At 42.0% G+C, this 19567-nt stretch overlaps 1 protein-coding gene across 5 annotated transcripts in view; it reads right to left on the bottom strand.

Moving 5' to 3' along the window:
* The window catches only part of STXBP6 (syntaxin binding protein 6), a 238775-nt gene that overhangs the window by 41569 nt on the left and 177639 nt on the right, over positions 1–19567 (bottom strand). For all 5 annotated transcript variants that reach the window (XM_055309369.1, XM_055309370.1, XM_055309366.1 and 2 more), the window contains 2 exons: positions 11179–11309; positions 10269–10434 (listed from right to left, as the gene is read on the bottom strand). In XM_055309369.1, coding sequence (XP_055165344.1) covers positions 10269–10434; positions 11179–11309 — 297 coding nt within the window. The remainder of the gene's footprint in view (positions 1–10268; positions 10435–11178; positions 11310–19567) is intronic.

The following is a 19567-nucleotide window of genomic DNA, read 5'->3' as shown; positions in this document are numbered from 1 at the left end:
TAGTGTTAAGTTTTCTTTTATGAAATTATGGTGACACTGGATATGAACATTAAAAAAATCTCCTTATATAGAAAATTGATTGACAAACTTAGGTCTCTCAAATTCTTCTAAAACCTGTACTTGTCTGTAAATCTGAAAGTGTGGGCATCATGCAGCACGCTTTTTAGGTCTGTTTCAGAAATATTACTTCATGTCTAACACTATTAAAATTTTACTTTTGATTCATGTATCCTCATTTTTGGTGGGGGAAAAAGAACGAGAATATTTTAGGCTGAAGATCTATTGGTGGAAAAAAGAATATTTCTATTCTCTTATAAAGTTCAGAAAACATGTTTCAGGTTTTTTCTTTCCTACAAGAAGATTTGAATTACTTGCCCTGATCTCTGGCACAGCGTCACTTGCTATTTTAAACATCATTGTTTTGGTAAGTCAGCAGTAACATACACACTCTATGTCAAATATAAAATGCAGCACGTTCAGCATTCAATAAACCATAGCAAACAACTCAGCATTCCAGTCATTTGAAATGTCTATAATTGAACTTAGCTCATTCCTACTTGGAACAAAGAAATTACTATTTTTTTGCAATTCTTATGGCCAATATGCATTAGGAAAGCTCGGGGAAATTTTCTTGCTTCTTTCATGAGAGGGTTTTAAAGAAAAAAAAGAGAGATTTATTTATTTGAGACAGAGCAAGAATGCACATGAGTGAGGGGAGGGGCAGAAGGAGAGAATCTCAAGCAGACTCTCCACTGAGTGCAGAGTCTGATGTGAAGCTTGATCCCACGACCCTGAGATCGTGACCTGAGATGCCCCAGAAAGGGTTTTTGATAAATGTCATGAAAGAAATCATGTAATATTATGAACACACAAATTATAATTTCCAAGTTTTTTTAAAAAATAGAATATTTAGATATACATTGGCACTTTGCAAAAATCCCATTTGATTATTTTATTTTTTTTGAGAGAGAGAGTGAGTGTGCACAAGCAATGGGGGGATGGGCAGAGGGGGAGAGAGAATCTTAAGCAGGCTCCACACTCAGAGTAGAGCCTGAGGCATGGCTCTATCCCAGGACCCTGAGATTGCGACCAGAGCTGAAATCAAGAGTCAGATGCTTAACTGACTGAGCTGCCCTGGCACCCCTGACCAAATATTTTAAAATTCACTTGAATCCTCACACCTTCCTTCAAGGTCTGTGTTACTTTCCATGATACAGAAGAGCATAGAGAAACTGAATGTGAGTTAAGTAGCTTAGAGGAAGTTACAGAGCTGAGTGATGCCATCAAAGACAGGGGATAGAGTCTGCTCTGTATCACTGTATCAGGTTGTGTAGTTATGTCTGCCAGTTAATTCTGAAAGTAGGAGTGGCTCTCATCCATTACAGGCTATTTAACCATGGGATAGACAAAATATGTTCATGATTCTTGTCAAGCCAATAAAATGATACATTGGAAATACCCGTATACACCCTTGGTTTGGTTCAAGATTTTGATGGAGACGCATGATTCAAAAACACGTAATGCATGAATTCACTCCTGGCTCAGGACCACTGACCACAACCCACCAGCTGGCTCACCACATGCATCTGTGTAGTTTATAGTCAAAGAACAATGGAAAAGAGAAAATCAGATTTGTGATCTACTTTTTCTTTAGTTACTAGTCATTTGTATTGTGGAAAGAATTGGATGGAACCTAAGGAAGCAGTCCTTGGTTACTTCCATGTTCTCACTCAAAATAAAAGCATCTGCTTTTGATTTTCCTCCTGGGAACAAGATGAAATTGAATGACCCACTCAGAAAATAATGAGAAAGCACATAAATGATCCAACATAACAACTGGTAATGTCCTAAATTGAAACAATACATAAAAGACTCAGAGCCAGAAGCCTCTCAGAGCTTCTGCTAGGATGTCCTTCTGATAGTCCTCAGTCAAGTGTCAGATGGTTATGTTGGTAATTCATGCAGCAACATAAACATCAAACTTGCTTGATGCAGTGGTTACAGTGGTAGGATCCCCCAAACCCAAACAAATAGAAAACCCTAGCTGCACTTTCCCAACTGTAGAAGTTAAATATGTGTACTATTATTTTATTTTTAAAAAATTTATTCAGAGAGAGCACGAGTAAGAGAGAGCAAGAGCAGGGGGAGGGTTAGAAGAAGAGGGAGAGGGAGAGGCAGACTCCCCACCGAGCAGGGAGCGTGATATGAGGCTCGATCCTAGGACCTGGGATCATGACCTAAGCTGAAGGCAGATGCTTAACCAACTGAGCCACCCAGGTGTCCTACTGTTATTTTCATTGACGTGCTGTTTTTTGGTTTCTATTCTTAGATTCTTACTCTCTCCTAAAGAGTTACTATAAGCTGAGTCTTTAATGAAATATCATGCTGTCTAGGAAAATGAGGAGGAAAGAGTAACAGAAGACTGGATGATAAATTTGTGTGTGCACAGGACTGATACAATTAATAGTCATTTAGAGAGAACTTTCAAACAGAATTTTAAATTTGGTCCTTGTAAATATTTTGTTAAGTTGGTGCTACCTCCTTTCTACTAGCTGCATCAGTATAAGGAGAAGATGTGCTTATTAAGTGAGCGTGGAAGTCTAGGCCTTCACTGAATGGATGGAGAACAAGGGACAAGGCTTGACTGAGGTGCTGGCTCTATCCCTTATTAGCTGTGGGATCTTGGGCATGCTTCTCATAAATTATTTTCCTTGTTTGTGCCATGGCATAGAATAACTGAAGTTTGTTCTTTTTTTTTTTTTAAGTTTGTTCTTTTGTATTTCTTCAAGAGTGACAAAGAGAGGGATGCCTGGGTGGCTCAATGGTTGAGTGTCTGCCTTTGGCCTCAGAGTGTGATCTTGGGGTCCTGAGATCAGGTCCCACAACAGGCTTCCTGCAGGGAGCCTGCTACTCCTTCTGCCTATGTTTCTGCCTCTCTGTGTGTCTCTCATGAATTAAAAAAAAAAAAAAGTGACAAAGAGAGTCACTGGATGACCTATGACACAGATTCCTCCTGACATAAAGAACTATAAGGAACACTCTCTGGCTCTCTCTCGACAGTGGGTCAGCTAAGCAGCCTGGCTGTCCCTTCTGTTCTGCATCTAGGTGCTGGAGTCAAGCAGCAGCCATACAGTGGTTTTAACATGATTTAACTTGGTCGAAGAATTATAATCTCTAATATGTGCGTGCATGTGTGTGGATCCCCAAATATATTAAGGTTTGAGCAGTGGGGCAAAAATACACATGAATCCATTCTTGAGAAATAAACAATTCATGGTAACGTGCCCTGGGCTGGAGCACATGTAGGAGTGTGAGGTTTGCATCCCAAAAAGCTGTTACTCACTGACAGAAAACATGATAACACAGGGAAGGGAAGAAATATATCAATTATGGCAAATATTACAGATTTCCCTAAAGTAGTATATTAACATTTTGGGATTAAGAATGAGCATATTGATCACCTTTTATTTTTTTCATTAGAACCCTGTTAGGACATACACATGTCCGCTTTTTAGAAGTCGTAAGGTGAGATACCTTACATGTGCCCACACCTGAAGCGCTCACAAGGTGAAAGATTCGCACACTTCACCCAGGGATGACCCTGCATTGTTTGGAAGAGAAGTCCAACGCAGAATCATACTTCAAACTCTGAGATTCTATTCCACCACCCCAAGGGAATCCAGTGTAAAGTCATTAGGTTTTTCCTTTAGCATACCAATCAGCAGGGGCAAATGAGGGCCAGCCTGCTATGAAGGAGACATCAGAGACATTTGTGTCCCTGGAATTCTGATAGAGCTCAAAAGTCTGGGCTTGATACCATCATTTGAAGGGCTGTGCACAGAAAAGCAACACTTAAGAAATATCCTTCGGTGGTGATGAAAATATATGGCTCTCCAAAATAGCCTGCTTTGTGGAAAAACAATCTGCCACATTCCGAATTCTGAATATAGCCAAACTGGAGTGCAACTGTGTGGATTAATTACTGCAATAAGAGAGGGCTCATTTCACCCTGCCCCTGCCTGTCTGGCCACTGCTAACCATCCTTTGAAACACAGCTCAGCAATCACCTTGGTGTTGTTGACTTGTTTTGTGTCTCTTTATACCTGCTGTGTCCCCCAGAAAAGTAAGCCAAGTCACCAAAGGTATCTACTTCGTTGCTGCATCTCTCCAGTTAGCTCAGTGCCCGACAGGTAGATGGTGCTGCATCAATGCATGTGCAATCAATGAGGACAGGTACACAACTGGGCTGCAAACAATGTACGTGGGACCACGAAAGGAGGACCCAGATAAAAGAGGTGAAAGAGAAAGAGGTTATTCAAGGAGTTAGCCAAGGGTGTTTGGGCTGAGTTCAAGAAAATGCAAGTATTTGCTTTGGTTTGGACAGAAGCTTGCCTTAAGAATAAATCATTTGTTTTCCTGCAAATAATTTATGACACTTATTGAAGAAGAAAAGAGGTCTGCAAAGAATCTACATTGTGGTTCTAACACAGAAGTTGCCAACGCCACTGAAGATAGATTCCCATAGTCTACAGCATTAGGCATAAAAATAATAGGCCAACAGCAATCACTACAAAAGGTTAGTGTAATTAAGCTAGCAGTAAAGAGTCATGTGGGATTTGCTCACATTTTGAAGCAAGCAATACAAAAAAGTTCCCCTTGGAACCGTGACTTCATATGATGTGCCCATTATCCAAGCTGATACTACTATTTGGGGGCAGACCATGTTTCTTTGAAATGAACGAAATGAAAGCAAGTCTGTCTTCTGGAGTCTAAAGTTCTCCACATATGATGAACTCTTTGGAGGCATCTTTGAAGTGCAAATGCGTCATCACACATGTAACAGTATTCATCATCTCTGCTGACAACAAACATCTACCATCTCAGAAATGAACCTGAGACTTCACTTTCAGGGCCCCTGACATTCATGATGCCATGTCACTTTTCAGTAGACAGACTGGCTCCACGCCTCTGCCTTCAGTCTGGTTAAATCGACATTGCCTGGGAGCTTAGGGAGCCAGCAACTAAATGAACAGCTCTGTATTTTTGGATGGCGACTGACCTCTAATGAGTTAAACGAGAGGTAGAGTGGAAGTCAGGAAGGACCAAGGCTGGAGGACTTGGTTCTAGCTTCCTGCTCTTCCTGCTATCCAGGGAAGAGAAGATAGCTGCCAAGATATTGACAGAAGTAGGAGAAGGAACCAATGCTCCCCCTCTTCACACTTGCTTAGAGCCTCCTACCCTCTTTCTGTTTGTGAGGGCCTTTGCTTGGCCCTACAGACTGTACGCGTGTTTCCTGGATTCTGTAACCAGGAACAGAAGATCAAAGCTTCCCAGCCTATTCTCTGGAGAGAGAGTATCATGTTTGCATGAGAGAATTTCAAGCATGCCAAAGAAACCAGTTCTATGTAGCTGATTTCCCCTGAGGGAAAAAGGAAAAACATGGTCACGTGGGGTATATTCAATCAATAAATATAAGAGAAGAACTGCATGGGACTGTAGGTATTTAAATGATGATCCTGTTTGAACTGGTATTAAAGAAAACGTAGTTTGGTGGAAGTCAGGCAGACTTGCTTCCAGGACTGTGATCTTGGTAAACTTAGTCATAATCACTGCGCTTTAGTTTTCCTAGCGAGAGGATTGAGCCAGATGTGGAGTACCTGAGCTCCAGGGAGTGGCCAGGTCTCCATCATCTTCCCCAGCCAAAAAAGTAGCTCAGCTCTTTAATATGTTGAGGTTCAGGGCAGCCCCAGTGGCGCAGTGGTTTGGTGCTGCCTGCAGCCTGGGGTGTGATCCTGGTGATCCGGGATCGAGTCCCATGTCTGGCTCCTTGTGTGGAGCTCTGCCTGTGTCTCTGCCTTTCTCTCTGTCTCAATAAATACATAAAATCTTTAAAAAAAATATGTTGAGGTTCAGACGGACAAAAACGAAAACAAAAACTATAAAGAACAAGGTAATTTGAAAGGCCTCTGATAGTTCCATTACTCTTAGGATCTGCCCCTCTGCCCCCAAATACTTAAGTTATTATCTTAATAACATACCTACTGTAAGACTAGGGAAAAAAATGAAAAGTATCTATAATCTCTGGCCCGTTCCCCTTATCTCCCTTTTTTAAAGTCTAGGGACGTGCCAGCTAAATATGTCCCCCAAATTCCTGTACAGCCTCAGGGGACACCATTCACAGCAAAGATATCAGTGCGCTGTCTGGAGCGTGGCACTCAGTGGCCTTGAGGAAGATGCTTTTAGAATGGAGAAGGCCTGTGTTTGCATCTCCTCTCTGCCACTCACTAGCTACGTGACCCTGGGCAAGCTATTTAATGATCTCTCTGATTCTATTTCCTTCTCTGTAAAATGGAGGTAGTAAACCACATTTTCAAAGGCTGAGGTAAAGGCAAAATGCGACAACACACGTAAAGAAACTGGTGTAGTGGAAGCGTACCAACACCGATATTAGTTCTTTAAAACCACAAAATCCATGACATTTCAGAGTTCAGAAAATAACTGTGTCTGGGATGTATGGCTCATTCTAGAAGGACAGACCAAAAGATACTGCAAAATTTGGAACTGCTCTCATCTGCTGAAGATGGGGTAGGTACCCTCAAAAGCTAAAGGGGTCAGAATGTGGTGACCCAGGAATTACACAATTTTAAGACTGAATTGTGGTAAGTGGCAGAAAGGAAGACTAGTCTGCATGCCAATTAACTAGAGTGTGTTGGTACAACTGTTATCAAGGATAAGCAACTGTTTAAATAAGACCGGCTGTGCTCATTAAGGACACATGTGCTACCAACAAATTACAATGTGCTCAGTTCAAACTGTTTTGCCTTTCTTAGGAATCCAAGACCAGTCAATATTTAATTGTGCCAATTTGACTCTTAAATTCAGAAGGGATTAATCTACACGATAAAGCTATAACTCGGGCATCACAGATTCTCAAAATACTAAAACTGAAGTGGATTTTTTTTTAAAGATTTTATTTATTTATTCACGAGAGAGAGAGAGAGAGAGAGAGAGAGAGAGAGAGAGAGAGGCAGAGACACAGGCAGAGGGAGAAGCAGGCTCCATGCACCGGGAGCCCGACGTGGGACTCGATCCCGGGTCCCCAGGATCGCGCCCTGGGCCAAAGGTAGGCGCCAAACCACTGCGCCACCCAGGGATCCCTGAAGTGGATTTTTGATCTCTCAGCCAACCTCTACATGTCACACCAGCAAAAAGTGAGGTCTAAAAAAGATGAGATACGTGTCTATGGTCACAAAAGATAAGGTCAAGGATGCCTGAGTAGCTCACGGGTTTGGCGCCTGCCTTCGGCCCAGGTCGTGATCCTGGAGACCGGGGATCGAGTCTCACATTGGGCTCCCTGCATGTAGCCTGCTTCTCTGCCTGTGTCTCTGCCTCTCTCTACCTCTTATGAATAAATAAATAAAATCTTTAAATAAGAAGAAAAAAAGATAGGCTCAGTTCTGGCACTTGGTCTCATTAATTTACTCCTTTCCTTAGGATAAAAAATCAATCTTTAGCTTTATCTAACACACACACACTGACAGTTTAACATTGATAAATGGATTCTTGTTTTAGCTCTGCACAATTTGGGGTTCGTAGGGCGCTAGAAAACCTCTTTAGGGCTGGGTCAATGACAGGAAAAAGCAGCTGGGTGGAATTGTATGGGAAGGTCTGAGGACATTCAAGGAGGTAATGAAGAGCATAGAGTAAGGTTTTTAGGGACCTGCCAGTCTGCAATATGGGTAGTGAAACTTAGGTCTTTTTTTTTTTTCTTAAGGTCTTTTTAAAGATTTATTTGAGAGAGAAAGAGTGAGCGAGAGAGAACATGAGGCGGGGGTGGGGTGGGTGGGGCAGGTCAGAGGGAGAGGGAGAAGCAGCGCCCCTGCTGAGTGGGAGCCCAGAGTGGGGCTCGATCCCAGGAATCTGGGATCATGACTTGAGCTGATGGCAGACACTTAACCGACTGAACCACCCAGGTGCCTGAAACTGGGGTCTATTAAGGAACCAAATGTAGAATGACTCTCCATATCAAGGACATAGCACAGTGACCAGCACATAGTAGGAACTCAGTGCTTAATTGCTACATAACTTTGATGATGAACCAGAACTGACTGAATGAATGCATGAAAGGAACTGTTTGGAGAAAAGAAGTGAGAGCTTCAGAGGCAACAGAGAAGAGGGACCAGCTAGTAAGTGGACAGAGGGACCACAGAGCTACCAAAGTTCTTCTCAATCTTAGCAGGAAGGACAAGACTCTTGCCCTCCTGCTCTGCCTCACATTTCCCTTCTGAGGAAATGTGGCAATTCCCATGGCACTGTTTCTGCTTCTGGCCACTGTGCTCTCAAGATGGAACATGCAGAAGTGGAATGCAAGAGGGGAGTCTATCTCGAAGGGCAACAGAAATTTTAAGCCCGTAATGACACTCGGCTTATATGCTATCCGTGTATGCTACTGGCCATATGATGCCAGTGGAAAAATGTTTCCTAGTAGGACCGTGAGACCAAGAAACAAATCTGACTCTAGGACAGTGGAGAAAATTCCTATCTAATGAAGAATGAGGGAAAGTTGGGATTTCCTGGCCAATTTTTCCAGTTGCTGAAACACTGAGTCATCTGTGGTCCTGAGCCTGGTGTGCTCGGACCTGCCAGGTCTGTTACAGCTCAGCTTTGCGAGTGGGATTCATGTGAAGAGCCCTGTGGCACAGACAGGATAGCAAGCAGCATCTCATTCTGTTTTCTAAACACTAAGAGGTTGGTGTTAGATGATCTCTTTCCTTTCAGCATCTACATCTAACAGTTTGTTTGTTTTTTTAAGATTTTATTTATTCATGAGAGACCAGAGAGAGGCAGAGACACAGGCAGAGGGAGAAGCAGGCTCCCTGCGGGAAGCCTGTTGCGGGACTCAATCTCAGGACCCCAGGATCATGATGTGAGCTGAAGGCAGATGCTCAACAACTGAGCCACCCAGGTGCCCTTACATCTAATAATTTTTACTTTTGTACACAGGATGGGGCCACTTTGAAGAAAATACACACTAGTCATCACTTCTGACATTTTTCCAGGACTAAATGGAGAAGCTAAAACACTGCATCGATGCCTAAGGAAGACGTTTCTAGGTTTTTATGCTGCAAGCAACTTACTGTTCAAGATGAACACCAACGTTTCAGTGGGTTACAACAAAGCACTGACCACCATCTTCTCTAACGACATCTAGAAGACTAATGGCAAAATGGCACTATGTATGTCAGGTGCTATAGCGAAATTATGGGTTCCATGCCACGTTCATTAGAAAGACAGGTATAGCCCAAGGAGAAGAAGTGATGTCTATATTGTGACCTTCCTCTGACATTTGATTAAGATCAAGTTGGTGCACAAAATTTTTTTTTGTAAAACCAGGAGAACGGGTCAGTGAAAAGAGCAATGATAGAAACACACTTCCTAGGCAGCCCCGGTGGCTCAGCGGTTTAGTGCCACCTTCAGTCCAGGGCGTGATCCTGGGGACCCGGGATCGAGTCCCACATCGGGCTCACTGCATGGAGCCTGCTTCTCCCTCTGCCTCTCTCTCTCTCTGTCTCTCATGAATAAATAAATAAAATCTTTAAAAAAAAAAAGAAACACTCTTCCTCAACACACAGAGTGACTGGCAAGGTTTTTTAAAAATATTTTTAGCTCACTTTCAATTCCCTAAAAAGAAATGCCACCTAGAAGAAATGTGTTAAGCACCCTCTAAATGTTTCTCATTAAGTTGCCAACACTGGTACTCACCCCTTAAGGCTGGCTTACAGCACTCAGCCTAACTCTGCTCTCTATGCCATCCGAGGGATAAACGTGAGACTAGCTGCTATCTGAAAGGAAGGGACTACATCTGTAAGAATTTGTAGGTCAACATTTGTAAAATGCCTTGAGAAATAATAGGAAAAGCAGCCTGGAAAACAGTGTTCTGCAATGTGAGTATAGAAAGGGTAGTAGAGAAACCAAACCGAAAGGTTTTCCTAATAAAGGGACAGGTTTGTTCTTATAGTATAAATAATCTTAGCTAGATGGCTAATTCTTCTAAAAGGACCAGCTTTTGGTTAAGAGTGAAAACATGCCACTGTGTTGAGATTTAGCACACAACAAATTCCCTAGAATGGTTCTCATGCTGTCCAACTCTGAGCATCTGGATTCTTTTTTTCTTTTTGTCTTTAATTATGCTGTAGAGCACCTAACTTTTTATGTAAAAGTTAGTGTAAGTAGACAGAATGACCAAACTCATGCAAATGCCCACTCACCTCCCATGATTTTGGACTGGCAGTTAATAAACTCCGGCTTCCTGTCGGTGAGGTACCTCTGGCAGGTGTGGTGGAGGATTTGGAAGAAGGTGCATTTTTCTGAGGCTGTGCTGGCTACCCACTGGTCAAAGGCATTTTCAAACAACAAATCAAACTCTGCAGAATCCTGGAAAAGACAGTGAAATACCCACTGATCTGAATCTATAAAAACTGCTGCTTCCAGCTTACTCCTGACAATAGACTCACAGAGGAAAAAAGGCCTTTCAAAACTTTGGTCTTATTCCCAAGGCTCATCTTTATTAGCACTCAGGTGCATGGAAAGAAAGTCCACCTTTCTCTGTTTATCAAGCAAACCCCAAAATCTTAGAGAAAAAATTCTCCCTTATTATTTTTAGTGTGTAGTTACAACTTATAGTTTATTTTTCCTCATTATTGAGGTTTTGTATCCTGAGTATGTGTGAGCAAAAGGGAAAATACTTAAATAAATAATTCTACCTTACAATGCTTCTCATGTTAAATCCAAGAGAATCATAATACATAATTTGTAAGGTGACATCTATTTGTTTTGGTGAATAAATTTCATCACTGGTGGTATTAGGAGTAGAGTAAACGAAGCTTTGATAAATGGGGTTTTTCACATTGGTAACCATAGACATGATATCTCAACTTTGCCCTTTGCACTTGGCTGATAAACATCTAGGAGTCCACATTTCTTCAATATGTATCCCTTCACATTTCTGCATCAAACACGACCTTCCCCATAAGGACCCAGAGATCAGAAAGCCTCAGCTACACAACTGAAATAGAGAAACAGCTTTGTTAGAAATGACTCAACCACCACCACTGCCAAGGTCAGTGAGAGTCATTGTGTGAAGAGAACACCTTTTCCCAACACTGGACATTCACTCACCCGATTAGGGTCAATGCCATTAACCTGGCGAAGCTGCTCGAGCATCCACTGCGATCTCCGCACGAATGACGTGGAGCCTTCAAACTGTTTGACCTTCGTGATGGATGCTTGTGTGGGTTTCTTGTTTGTCACTGCCAAGAAAAGACCGTTCAGATTAGTGGGTGTGCAGGTTGGTTTATTTCTTCATTCAGTGGTGCTTCTATTTTGCATCCACACATGTATACAAACACACACGCACACAGAATATGATCATGTGTGCCTCTGATAAGGGGGGGTACTCAAAAGAAATAGAAGTCATACTCTCCACTCTCAAGCAATTACAATATAATTATTATGTGAGGGCTGCTTCATTTACGTCTTTATCCATTCAAACTGAACGCGACTCAACTGTCTAATTCCAAGTGCTTTTAAGGGAGGCTACGTGTACACGATGACCAACTGCAGGGAAGGAAGCACACACGGTTGACAGGCGTCAGGTAGAGGTCACTGGGAAAGGCTGAATTTTAAAGGAAGCGGAGGTTACTGCTTTCCCTAGGGAAATCCAGTGCATATTTCCAGTATAAATATATCAAGCTTCAGTGGTGAGATTGGGAGAAATGCCTCTTAAAAAAATTATTTGGCTTTAAAAATATCGTCTACTTGAATCTAGTCTTTCTATTCATTCATTCATTCATTCATTCATTCATTCATTCATGGGAGTCCCAGAGACAGAAGCAGAGACACAGGCAGAGGGAGAAGCAGATTCTCTGCAGGGAGCCCGATGAGGGACTTGATCCCAGGACCCCGGGATCATGACCTGAGCCAAAAGCAGATACCCAACCAGCGAGCCACCTGGGTGTCCCTGCATCTGTTTCTGACTGTATTTAGCATTCATGCCCCCACCCCCATCCTGAGGTCACCACAACTGCAGGACCAGGACAGCTCCTCCTCCCAGCTGTAGTCAGTTCTTCCTTTGCCCCTTCCATGCTGAGGATGGACAGTGTCACCTCTCAGACAGAGGTCAAGCACCAGCCACTAGGAGTGAGTCACTGTGGATATTTTTACATCTGCTTACTTCATGACTTAGAGCCTCCAGGGTAGGGTGCTAATTAAGTGTTTTAAAAGGGCTTTCCTAAAAGCTCCTCCTGAGGCCTGGCTGTAGGAGTTGTAAAGTTTAACAGAAATGATGCTATTTAAGGGAACAAGGAAAAGTGGAAAGTCCTATTTGTTGTAATGAATGCAATCCTAAAAAGACGGTGCATCAGTGGCACATTCTTTGTTTCGAATTACAAATTAGAGAGCCTACATTTCCAAGTAACTATGCAGATGTTCAGCAGATGGCAAAGAGAATCCTTAAGAGATGAAGGACAGGAAGCACCTACTCCAGTCATGGTTGCTGGTAATTCTCTCCTTCATGCATAGAAGAGTTTAGGGCAATTTCAGTATCGTGGGTCATTAAAGCAGGAAGGCAGGGACCAAGAGGTGAATGAAATGTGGGCACCCTGCCTTTACATCTGTGGGAGCCTTATGGTTCTAGGACTAAAGACCTTTTTTTAGGACCTCAGTACAATCTTTACTCCAAACCAGGATTTAGCAAATCTTTAAAAAATAATTTCAAATAATGCTTCACTTTATTACGCATTATGTCAGTTATATTTGGCTAGAAGCTTCTGAACATTTCATACCAATTACGTTTACTTTCATGGTTAAAAAGTCATCATCCCCTTAACACCAAGATCAGTGGAAATTTTATAGTCTTCTCTTCACACACAGCCTGTGTGTGTAGCTTACGGCTCCCTGTATGAGTCTGTTATGTCCTCGTAGGAATAACCATCCCCCAAACTAAATTCAGGCTACAGTATCAGCCGGCCCAGGGCTCTGTCTATCCATTTAATTTAATTCATTTATTTCATGTGTCTCCTAGGAGATCTAATAGGTTTTCTGACAGCCATGCCCTGTGTTCTTCTGTTTTCATGTAAGAGGAAACAACACACCTGGAATACAGGCAGGTCCTAAAATGTGCTTAAAGATTAAAGAATACTTTTCAATAACAGGAAAGCATGGGTTCCTGTATTAGGCACACCCCCTAAACACAGAGAGGATTTCCTCTTTTGTTTATGTAAATCACACGACATTTAGGCATCCTGGGAAACATGAAGTTTTCCTTCTAGCTTTAAAGTCATTATGACTGCCTATTTTTTTTTTTTTTACTTCTTGTCCATTTATTTTCAAGTGGTTTACAGCATTATAAAAACTCAGACATCATGTGGGATCACTGTAGCTACTGGTGTGTTAAGAATTGACATTTGAGGAAAGCACGTTCCACCGGAAGGTCACTGAAACGCGAAGGGCAGGAGCCCCATCCGCAGACAACTGCCCCACAGACCTGCTGGGAGGTCACCCTGCAGAGCGCTCCCCGTCCAGGAGGCCGCCACCACCCAGCCATTCCCGTCTCGTTCTTTCTCCTAGCTGATTCTTTGCCTGCTTCTTGGAAATCTCAGTAGTTTTTCCTGGGCACTGAGCCCGGTTTGGTTTAATTTTTGTTTATGGTTATTATCTCCACCATCCCAGTTTCTATTTTGAAGCAGGTGCCTTAAAATTATATTATTACATACACATTATAGAGAGTTAAATAAGACTTTCTCCGTCTGAAATCAAAACAACTGCACAAACACATCATTGCCAGACTTTGTGAGTTGTGGGCTTGAAGGAGCCATGTTTTAACCCCTTTGTTGGTTTGGTGTTTTCGGGGTCCATGGCTGATAAAACAGGCGAGTCAAATTCTGGATGTCCAGTGAAAAACAGGAATCTTTCTTCTCTTCCAAAGGCAAACTGATTGATAGCAAGCATACCCTGGATCAGTGATAACGGAGGGCGTGTGTCTGGCTACCTCAATGCAATAGGCTCTGTAGTCACTGAATAACTTTAAAGATCAGTTAACTAGGGCATTTCTGTCATGCCTTTGACATTCATGAGGACAAGGTAAAGGTACAGGCATTTAAAGGGGTAGGGCAAGCATGATATTCTCAGGCAAGACCACCCAGAATCAGCCGAGTTCCCTGGTGGCTTACCACTCCTAACTGCGCACCAGAATCATCAGAGTTTTTCTTTTCTTTTTTTTTTTTTTCCCACCACACCAAACACACCAAACCATGTGAGTCAGAATCTCTGGAGGTGTGGCCCGACATCCACATTTTCAATCTCTCTAGGTGATTTAAGGCACCGTGGCTACTGAGACCACTGTTGTGTATTAATTTATTTCACAAATATTTACGGAACATTTATTAGATGGGAGACACAAAAGTCAGTTTTGTGGGCAGTTCAAAGCTTGAATAGATATGGTTTTTAAGTCAAGAATCTGGGTGGTGGAGGGTGGGGATATTAAGAGTGATGCAGAACAGTGCTAATACATAAAAGGAGTCATCTAAGGTGTTGGGGAGGGAGGGGGCTTTGAGGACCAAGGCAGAGATGGGGGAAGTCAGGCAGGCTTCATGAAGCAGCCACATTCCAGCTAAGACCACTGGCCCTCACCCAGACTTCTATGGTTTCTCCCACACTGGTTTCTCTGACAAGCCTGGTATTCAAACTTAAATATGGAAGACTGAACCACCTTTTAAAAACTCCTATATGGTGTCCCAAAACGCTTAGAATAAAACCCAAGGCCTTTACTAAGACCCGTACAGCCCTAGATGTCCTGGCCTTGACGTACATCCCCATTCTCATCTCATCCACTCTCCTGTCTGTCCACCAGGCTCCGGCCATCTTTTGTTCATGGGAAACAGCAACCGTCTTCTACCCTCTGCAAATGCTGTTCCCTTCATAGAAATACTCTTCGTTTTTTTTGTTCACCACTAAGATTTCAGCTTACATGTCAAACTCCACAGAAAAAAACTTGTGTGATTGTTTATCTGCATAGATTTCCCTTCACCATGTTAATTTCTTTCCCTGAGCTCTGTTCATTGCAAAACAGGTTTATTTCAAACCTGGATAAAATACTCGAAATTTGCTTCTGTGGCATATTTGTAAAGAATAAAAACCAGATTGCTATTATGTCCATCTGGTCCTAAAACATGTTAAGAGGTAGATGAATCTCCACATGGATCTTCTAAGCTATCTCCTACCAATTTGTGAGGCAGGATCTTAGAAATTGATAATAACAAGTGATATTTTTCCCAGCAACTAAAATTTTTTTAAATGATTTTATTTATTTATTTATTGGAGAGAGAGAGAGAGAGAGTGAGCGCAAGTGAGCAAGCATGAGTTGGGGCAGGGGCGGAGGGAGACAGAGAATCCCAAGCAGACTTCCCACTGAGCAGAGAGTCTGATGAGGGGCTTGATCTCATGACCCCAAGATCATAACCTAAGATAAAATCAAGTCAGATGCTTAACCGATGAAGCCTCTCAGGTGCCCCCAGCAATTAAAGTTTTAAAAAAATCTTTAAAAAAATCTTTAAAAGCACAGTTTGTTTTTTTTCTCTTATATTTGACCATGGGTCTGTGACAGAGGCAGGGTCATTACTATCGTCATGCATTATATTTACAGACAAGGAAACTGAGGCATGGAAAGCACGGACTTGCCAAAGTAATACTGTTCATGGCCAAGAAAACTGCAACTTGCACAGTGGGCTTTAGGTCCACTGCTCTCTCCACTGGAGCTTTTCGCTGCAATGTCAAATGCCACATTTTACTGTGTGAGGGAAGCTCATCAAATATGGATTAATGGAATTTTTTGTTCTAATAATGATACTACTGTTGTGATTTTGACAATATCCTGATGTTATTCCCTTAATATGTCCCTTTAAATTAACTTGGTTTTTCACTTATGTTAATGTGGAATAAAACATACTAAAGCCATAAATAGCTACATAGCTCTGCCTACATGAAATAAAAAAAATAATGTAAAAAATACAGTTGAGACAAATGCTATTATTTCAAATTAGAGAGTTGTCAGTGCAAGAAGGTTTGGCATGTGAGGTCTACTCTAAGGTAAAATGGTGATTAACAAGCGAAGACAGGTGTTAAAGGCAATCACAACACAGATGTTGCTCTAGATATAATAATAAAACTTACCTGGAAACGGCTTCTCTAAGGACACTGCGTCCTATGCATTGGGATTCACCAGTAAGCCATGTTTTGGAGTTATCCAGGCCTAATGCTGCTTTTTTACTTACTCTCACTCCTGTTGCCCACTGTTTTCTTTTGGCATCAGAGGAAAACAGGACCATGAGGCCAACTAAACCCAGGTAGGTCCTTTTGCTACCAGCTCTGGTAAAAAGAATGTGATTCTCATGGGGGCAGGCCTCCTCATTACCCTTCATGTAGACTTCATTTACATCTTAGCTGTAGTTAAGAAGCAGTGACAGAAACTATTACGTTTAGAATATCATTACCATCATTGCTCAAATGGTGAAATATCTTTCCCCTCATGGGCCTCAACTGGCCTAAAGGCCTAATAAAGGTCTTTAAAAAAAAAAAAGGCCCTCCGTGAAAGATTGCATAAATATAAAATAAGACACTTAGCTAAAGTCAAAGGGTGGAGACGACCCAGCCTTGCTTCTGCCCAATTAGACAATTCTATTTAACTGAATTCTATTTAATTGAAAATCAACAAGCCAGACAATAGCAAAACATTTTCTTAGCTCAGATTTGGTTTTCCATTAAGCCAGGAATTGGTGGGACGCCTGGGTGGCTTAGCGGTTTAGCGCCTGCCTTAGGCCCAAGGGCGTGATCCTGGAGTCCTGGGATGGAGCCTAGTCCCACATCGGGCTCCCTGCATGGAACCTGCTTCTCCCTCCACCTGTGTCTCTGCCTCTCTCTCTCTCTTTCTCTATCATAAATAAATAAATATTTAAAAAAAAACGGTCAGGAATTGGTGCAGGAAGGGATAAAGCTTGATGAGAAAAAAAGACTTTCAGGTTACTTGCATATTATGCAAACCAGCAGAAGGTGCATGGTCTGTCAGTGATTTAACAGGCTGATCCTCCATTTCACGATTTAATAGTTGAAAGACTTTAAGGAGTTACAGCTTCCCCCTACAACCTTGTTATTCACACAGCACCACTTGTCAATCATTCCACATAGGAAAATCAATTTTGCTTAAGGTACAAAATATCAAGCCTCAGTCTTAAAGTGTTAGTTTAAAAAGAAACAAATGATCATCACATAAACAAAATTATTACTCATCACCTCTATATCCTCTACCATTTCATTTTTCATAGGTATTTTTGTATATTCGCTAACATCTGCAAACATTTCTCACACATGTTAAACTCAAATGGAATCATCTTACATTTTTATGTGATCATTTCTATTTTAAAAAAAGGGTGAAGAACAAATCCTATCTATAATATGGCTTGATACTGAGGTTAGGTAGCTAAAATGCAGAGCTTACCATAACTAGGTACCTAGAGTACCTTAAAATTTCATCACGCTTACTCCTACCATAAGCTTAAGTGAAAGTGTTTTGTGGTATGCTTTTTAGCTCTCTGCTCTGCTGGGGCCCACTGGCCAAATATTTTGATTTCAACAAAACTGCTGAGAAATAATTTGGAGCAAGGAATAAAAGTGATAGCTACATAGAATCTTATCAGGGCTGCTCTTTGTCAGGGCTGACTGACATGAAGGAGGGGGAAGAGAGAGAGAGGGAGGGAGGGAGAGAGAGGGGGAGGCAGGGAGAGGAGGGAGGAGGGAGAGAGAGAGAGAGAGAGAGAGAGAGAGAGAGAGAGAGAGAGAGAGAGAGAGAGATCCTCTGAAATGTGGTTCTGGAAATAAAAGCAAGATTGAGCCCCTCCTGGATGCTGAAGTGGTAAAGAACTGGGCTGACAGACCAATGTGAGAAATGATTACTTGGAAATAGTCTCCTTAATGATCTTCCACAGGGCAGCCTGGTGGCTTAGCAGTTTAGCACCGCCTTCAGCCCAGGTGTGATCCCGGAGACCCGGGATCGAGTCCCACGTCAGGCTCCCTGCATGGAGCCTGCTTCTCCCCCTGCCTGTGTCTCTGCCGCTCTCTCTCGTGTCTCTCATGAATAAATAAATAAAAAATCTTTAAAAAAAAAAAGATCTTCCACAACTCTAATATATGATAATTCTAGGTGAATTTCACAGTATCTATGGAGAAATAAGCATCAGGTTTGAGGCTACATCAGCAGTTTCATCTGGTGAGATAGTTGAATGTTTATGAAGCTTAGAAGCAAGAATATATAGGTTGTTACCTCAAATTATTTTCAGAACAGGGGAACGTCATCACTGGTATAGTTACTGGGAAATGGAGCATGGTGTGCCCTACACAGGGTTGATCTTTGACTCCCCAGAGTCTTTCTCAAAGTGTGTTATCATTTACACATAGTAAATGTTGAGACTCTACTGGCTCGAGCCAGACCAATTCATGAAATGGCCAAGTTTGTCCCTGGGGCCATATCTATCTCCTCCCTATCTCAGGTTCTGAGACCTCTCTGGCCAGATTCCTGATAGGATCCAAATATGCCTGAAAGAGTAGTTTCAAATCTGCATGTTTTTAGGATGACATTTTTAATCCAAATAAACAACAACCACCACAACAAAAACAGTGGCTTTCAGTCTTGAGCACCAGGCCCTGGGGAAGAATGTAGGATGGCCTTCCAAAAGTCCCTGCTCCACTAACCCTAAAGGGGAAGAGAGGGGAGAATCAGGGGACAGGGCTTTGAGGTTTGTTACTTAACAGCAGACTTCCTTAGCCTGCAGTAGGGACAATCACAAAGAAAGAAGTTTTCCACACAAAAGATTCCTTATTTGGTATCACTAATTCCAGGGCCTGTACCTTATATCACATTCTCCCTTCCAAACTAGAGACTGAAAGCCTAGGAAATTTTTTTCCAAAGGGATACTGAAAAAGGAACTATTTGTATGGGAAACTTCTTGCACAGAAATTTGGAGAAATCCTTCAGGAGAAGGAGGGCAATAAGAAACATCTTGCACTAAGCATTCTGTAGGAAGGATGCTTAAAAGCTAAAGTGCAAGGTGCAGCACCATATGGAGAGTGTCTAAAAACTTATACATCAATAGAGCAAGTGATCCCCCCTACACTAACTTTGCACGAAGTACTACTGGTTTTAGTATTTGGAAATCACCAAAAAGGAGATGGCATTACTTTCGGAATATGCAACTTCAATGTCACATGCCAATATGAGATCTAATTGATATTTCAAAAACCTAGTCCCTTCTAATTTTAATCTTCTTTACCTTGTTCTTAATTTTATTTATTTTTTTCGTTGTAAAATATGTAGATTCTTATTTTGAAAGGCTATCCTACTTTTCAAGTCAGGTTTGGGTTCAGGTGCACCACAGGTGGTCCTGGGCTGTTACATCATTAGCTGGGAATCAAAGAGCTTAATCTCCAGAAGGCTTGAGTTCCCCACTGCAAGACCAACAGT

This window comes from Nyctereutes procyonoides, unplaced genomic scaffold, assembly GCF_905146905.1.
Source record: "Nyctereutes procyonoides isolate TBG_1078 unplaced genomic scaffold, NYPRO_anot_genome, whole genome shotgun sequence".
Taxonomy (NCBI): domain Eukaryota; kingdom Metazoa; phylum Chordata; class Mammalia; order Carnivora; family Canidae; genus Nyctereutes; species Nyctereutes procyonoides.
The sequence above is the reverse complement of the archived record's forward strand: the minus strand, read 5'-3'. Positions and strand labels throughout refer to the sequence as shown.